Source organism: Mytilus trossulus, chromosome 5 (assembly GCF_036588685.1).
Source record: "Mytilus trossulus isolate FHL-02 chromosome 5, PNRI_Mtr1.1.1.hap1, whole genome shotgun sequence".
NCBI lineage: Eukaryota > Metazoa > Mollusca > Bivalvia > Mytilida > Mytilidae > Mytilus > Mytilus trossulus.
In genome coordinates, this window is record NC_086377.1 from 3,802,127 (window position 1) to 3,808,526 (window position 6,400).

A 6,400-nucleotide genomic window follows, 5' to 3' on the forward strand; every position below is an offset into this window, starting at 1 on the left:
CATCTATTTCATCTACTTTTTTATTATTGTTATTATTATTATTATTACTGTTACCGTTGTTGTTTTGCAGTTTATTACATATCCTGCGCAGTTAGTTTCCTTGTACAAACACCAGACAGGGGTTATGTGAACTCCAAAGACAGAAGAAATATCATTGATGATTATACAATGCTTGGACGGTACGGAATTGTTCCTGAACCGAACGGGCATTTATCATTCAAAGTGAAGGCTTGCAAAGACGACTTTATATTACTGTCTGCAAACTTTTATCTCAGATCCCAGTTATTTTACGAAATAGGTTTTGGATGTTCGGATAATAAAATTATCTATATCCACCGGATGTCTAGCACAGGCGGCGTTGAAAGAGCATATACACCATTGAAATCTGGCGCAGATGGCGCTAAAACAGCGTCTACATCCCGTCTGCCTGGTGATGACAGTATTAAGACATTGTCTACACCAACAATTCTGAGCTGTAAAAAGTATCGACCGTTTACAGTAAGGTGGTTCTTAAATGGTACTATCCAAGTGGAGAAAAGCAGTAAAATTGTATTAAAATGGACTGACACATTCCCAATACCTGTTCGTGGTTTAGGCATAATGACGTCATATGGTTCGAGAGGATCCTGGATAATAGAACGAAACGCAGGTATTCGACTAATTTAAGTATGTATCCAGGCAAAAGATACAAATTTAGGTCATCATTAAAGTTTTAATGCTTTTATATATTTTTGAGTTGTGCATGACTATCGAAAACAATTATTATTGTTATATTCATGTTTTGGGAACACCATTCCTTGTAAGGAAATTGCTCCCTTGAATATCGAAAAAAATGAAACATGTGGTATCCATACAATATACATCAGAAAAACAATCAAATAAAATATGCATGAAATAAAGGTCGCAGAAAACACGTATGAAAGTATTTTTTCCAATTTTTATCTTAGTTTATTTGATGATATATGCGCACAATCTGTTTTAGAAATGATATATTATGGCTGTTGATATGCATATTTATATTAGACGAAAATGTTAATGAGACAGATGCTTCAATTTCGCTGTCTAGAACTAAGTATTCATGTGCAGTTTGAGTTAAACAAAACCCCTCAGATTCTGTTTTTTGTGTTTGTCGTTAGTGTGTATTCTATATATTTATGATAACAGGTACAACAAGTCGATTATAGTAATAGACTTGACCCTTCTGTAGAACTGAAGATAATCTTCATTTTTTGTGGGGTTCGAGTTGCTTATATTTAGTCTTCAGTTTTCTATCTTGTGTTTTGTGAACTTTTATCTGTTTGTCTTTTTATATTTTTGCCATGACGTTCTCAGTTTGTTTTTAGATCTATGAGAGTGAGTGTCTCTTTAGTATCTTTCGCCAATCCTTTGTAATAGAAAATTGTTTTATTGTGGCGTTTATTAAGTTTTACTATCTGAAGAAGGTTGTATATATCTGGCAAAACCAATTTAAATTCTTGTTCTTCAATTCTTTCTACACTGAAAATTGGGTCGATCGAGGAATTTGAAAATTTTAATACAAAAAAGATTTAAATTTCTTTTTTTTAGGCGAAGCTTGAAAAGTAAAGGCGAGCGTGTATATTGTTTTTGTAAACATATAGTCATAGGTTCTGACATATTGCTTAAAACAAGATGGTTTAATACTTGATTAACCTGACTTGTACATTTCATTAATTTATCAACTGTTAAAGTGTATATTTTCCTGTTCACCAAGAGATACAATAAAAATAAAATTGAGAATGGAAATGGGGAATATGTCAAAGAGACAACACCCCGGCCATAGAAAACACCAGCAGAAGGTCTCCAACAGGTCGTAAATGTTAACTGTTATTTCTGCGGACATCAGATCACCCATTACATGAAAATGATTTCCATCTACTACAACATCCCTATGTCCATCCCCTACAGTACCACTGTCGTTATAACTATTCTAAAGCATTCACCTTTCTTCTCCATATTTCATCACTTCTTTTCCATTGACATTTTCTTACTTATTCTTCATGAACTACATCATTCTCTTCTATTCGATTATCAATGCATTCTTTCTACTGCCAACATCCATCATATCTTTCTTAACCTCAACAGACAACACTTTTCCAACATCTACATTACTGAATGCTATAACTACTACACCCTATCATTTTCCTCATGTTCCGTAAGCAACTTACCTTACTACTTCATCATACGTTTTCGCTACATACTAATTTCTAACTACTGCCCGCCTATAATACCTCACTGTTTTAACTACTACTCGCAAATACTACTTCACTGTTTTAACTACTACCCGCCAATACTATTTTACTGTTTCAGCTACTACCCGCCAAAACCACTTCACTGTTTTAACTATACTACTCGCCAATACTACTTCGCTGTTTTAACTACTACCCACCAATACTACTTCACTGTTTTAACTACTACCCACCAATACTATTTTACTGTTTCAGCTACTACCCGCCAAAACCACTTCACTGTTTTAACTATACTACCCACCAATACTACTTCGCTGTTTTAACTACTACCCACCAATACTACTTCGCTGTTTTAACTATACTACCCACCAATACTACTTCGCTGTTTTAACTACTACCCACCAATACTACTTCGCTGTTTTAACTACTACCCACCAATACTACTTCGCTGTTTTAACTATACTAACCACCAATACTACTTCGCTGTTTTAACTACTACCCACCAAAACCACTTCACTGTTTTAACTATACTACTCGCCATTACTACTTCACTATCTCTCTAACTACTACCCACCAAATACTACTTCACTATCTCTCTAACTACTACCCACCAAATACTACTTCACTGTTTTTAACAACTACCTGATAATACTACGTCACTGTTTTAACTACTACCGCCAATACTACTTCACTGTTTCTCTAACTACTTCCCACCAAAACTACTTGACTGTTTTTAACTACTACCCGCCAATACTACTTCACCATTTTTCTAACTGCCACAATAACTTCTCTATAACATGGTATTTCTAACTTCTACCCGCAAAAACCACTTCCCTGTTTTTAACTACTACCCACCAATACTACTTCACTATTTCTAACTACTACCCGCCAATACTACTTCACTGTTTTAACTACTACCCGCCAATACTACTTCACTGTTTCTAACTACTACCCACCAATGCTAATTCGCTGTTTCTCTAACTACAATCCGCCTAAACTACCTCACTGTTTTAACTACTACCCGCCAAAACTACTGCACTATTTTTAACTACTACCCTCCAATAATACTTCACTAGTTCTAACTACTACCCGTCAATACTACTTCACTGTTTCTCTATCTACAACTCACCAAAACTACTTAACTGTTTTTATCTACTACCAGCCAATACTACTTTATTATTTCTCTAACTGCCACAATATACTTCCCTACAACACGGTATTTCTAACTACTACCCGCAAAAACTACTTCACTGTTTAAAATATTACCCGCCAATACTACTTCACTATTTCTAACTACTTTCAGCCAAAACAACTTCAATGTTTTAACTACTACTCGCAAATACTACTTCGCTATTTTAAACTACGACGCGCCAATACTAGTTCAATGTTTTTCTAACAACTACCCGCCAATACTACTTCACTATTTCTTTAACTGCCACAATATAATTCCCTACAACACGGTATTTCAAACTACTACCCGCCAAAACTACTTCAATGTTTTAACTACTATTCGCCAATACTACCTCACTTTTTCTTACTTCTTCCCGCCAAGACTACTACACTGTTTCTCTAACTACTACCCGCCAAAGCTACTTCACTGTTTTAACTACTACCCGCCAATACTACTTGTCTGTTTCTAACTACTACCCGCCAAAACTACTTCACTGTTCCCCTAACTACTACCCGCCAATACAACTTCACTGTTTTAACTACTACCCGCCAAAACTACTTCACTGTTTCAACTGTACTACTCGCCAATACTACTTCGCTGTTTTAAACTGCTACCCGCCAATACTAGTTCAATGTTTCTCTAACTAATACCCGACGAAACTACTGCACTCTTTTTAACAACTACCCGCCAATACGACTTCACTGTTTTTAACCACTACTTCACTATTTCTCTAACTGCCACAATATACTTACCTATAACACGGTATTTCTCACTTCTACCCGCCAAAACTACTTCACTGTTTTAACTACTATCCGCCAATACTACTTCACTATTTCTTACTTCTTCCCGCAAATACTACTTCACTGTTTCTCTAACTGCTACCCGCCAAAACTACTTCATTATTTCTTACTTCCTCCCGCCAAAGCTACTTCACTGTTTCTTTGACTACTACCCGCCAAAACTGCATAACTGTTTTTAACTACTACCTGCCAATACTACTTCACTGTTTCTCTAACTGCTACAATATACTTCTATCCTCATTTTCTCATGGAATTTAAGCAACTTTTTTTTATTCTACAACATCCTTATATCATACCCTTTTTGTGCAATAATAACGACTGCTTTCTTGTTTTAACCGATGAATTTTTATAATTGTAGACAAATTCTTAACGTCAGAGTTTGAAACAGTCAGTCCTATAGCAACAGTCAACAATATAGCAACAGTCAACAATATAGCAACAGTCAACAATATAGCAACAGTCAACAATATAGCAACAGTCAACAATATAGCAACAGTCAACAATATAGCAACAGTCAACAATATAGCAACAGTCAACAATATAGCAACAGTCAACAATATAGCAACAGTCAACAATATAGCAACAGTCAACAATATAGCAACAGTCAACAATATAGCAACAGTCAACAATATAGCAACAGTCAACAATATAGCAACAGTCAACAATATAGCAACAGTCAACAATATAGCAACAGTCAACAATATAGCAACAGTCAACAATATAGCAACAGTCAACAATATAGCAACAGTCAACAATATAGCAACAGTCAACAATATAGCAACAGTCAACAATATAGCAACAGTCAACAATATAGCAACCGTCAGCCCTTTTACAAGAAGAACAGGCATTTCAATAACTACAGCAATTTCTCAAACCAGCCATGTATCAACCAATCCTAAATCGGCACTCATTTCTACACTAAAGAATGTTCTAAAAACAACTGCCTATCCTTTACAAACAGTTGTTTCAATGTATACATCCGCAAGTCATAAACAACAAACTATTCATACAGTAAAACTTTTTCCTAGACAACGACGAGTACGAAAAAAAAGGATGTTATCTATAAGTATAGGTTTCATTGCAAACCAAATTCTAACAACAACAACAATCCCTACAGCAACAGTTCCAACAACAGCGCAAATAACATCAACAACAACAATCCCTACAACAACAATTCCCACAACAGAGCAAACAACAACAACAATCCCTACAACATCAACAACCACTTCAATTACAACACTCTCTACAACAACAACACCAATCCCTTCAACATCAACAATCCCTACAACAACAATGCCTACAACAACGCAAACAATAACAACAATCCCTACTACAACGATTCCGTCAACAACAACAACTCAGACAACAACAATCCCTACAACTCTGACAACAACAATGCCTACAACAACGATTCCTACAACAACAATGCCTACAACAACGATTCCTACAACAACAACAACAACTCTGACAACAACAATCCCTACAACAACAATGCCTACAATAACGCAAACAACAACAACGATCCCTACTACAACGATTCCGTCAACAACAACAACTCTTACAACAACAATAACAATCCCTACCGAGGCAACAACTTCCTCGCCCACAATTCATACAAAAACAACAATTCTTCCTAAATCAACAGACCAAAGCTCTTCATCCTCTACTACAACTTGTACATGCGCTTGCAAACACGTTCAGCATAATTATACTCTTCCCGAACTGCAACAATCGTTAGCGCCACAGTTAGAGGAAATAAGAAATGCTATTATGGTAGACGGTACCAGTTTATCAAAGACGATACGTAAACGGACATGCGCAAACGATGATCGTACGTCAGCAAAACTATTAGGAATGTTTGGTGTTACTGTAATCACTGTAGTCATTGGATTTGTTGTTTTTTGTGATATTTCGTCTGCGGCAATGTGAACCATATAAATTAAAATAACATTTTCTTTGGACATGTTTTATGTTGTTGGACTGTGGACGTATTTTACTATTTCCTTTTTTTTTGAGTACACGTGTAGAATATTTAAATTATCCTGTTTCTCCCTTTTCTGTATTTGAAATTATTGTTCGATGAATCATAACAAACATAATTGTAACTCTATCCACGTGTTATATATGAGGAAGGAATTAAAGAGAAATTTACATCTTCAATCAAAATATTAAGTCTTTGAACTGTTATAATTTATGATATTTGTCATATACCATGGATTGAT

General features: G+C 35.4%; 1 protein-coding gene across 1 annotated transcript; it reads left to right on the plus strand.

Annotated features, from left to right (window-relative positions):
- Window positions 1–339: 339 nt before the first annotated feature.
- LOC134719315 (mucin-2-like) lies at window positions 340–6,107 on the plus strand. The gene is made up of 2 exons (XM_063582323.1): window positions 340–649; window positions 4,537–6,107. Exons 1-2 carry the CDS (start codon window positions 340–342, stop codon window positions 6,105–6,107), a joined length of 1,881 nt encoding a protein of 626 aa, XP_063438393.1.
- Window positions 6,108–6,400: the final 293 nt, after the last annotated feature.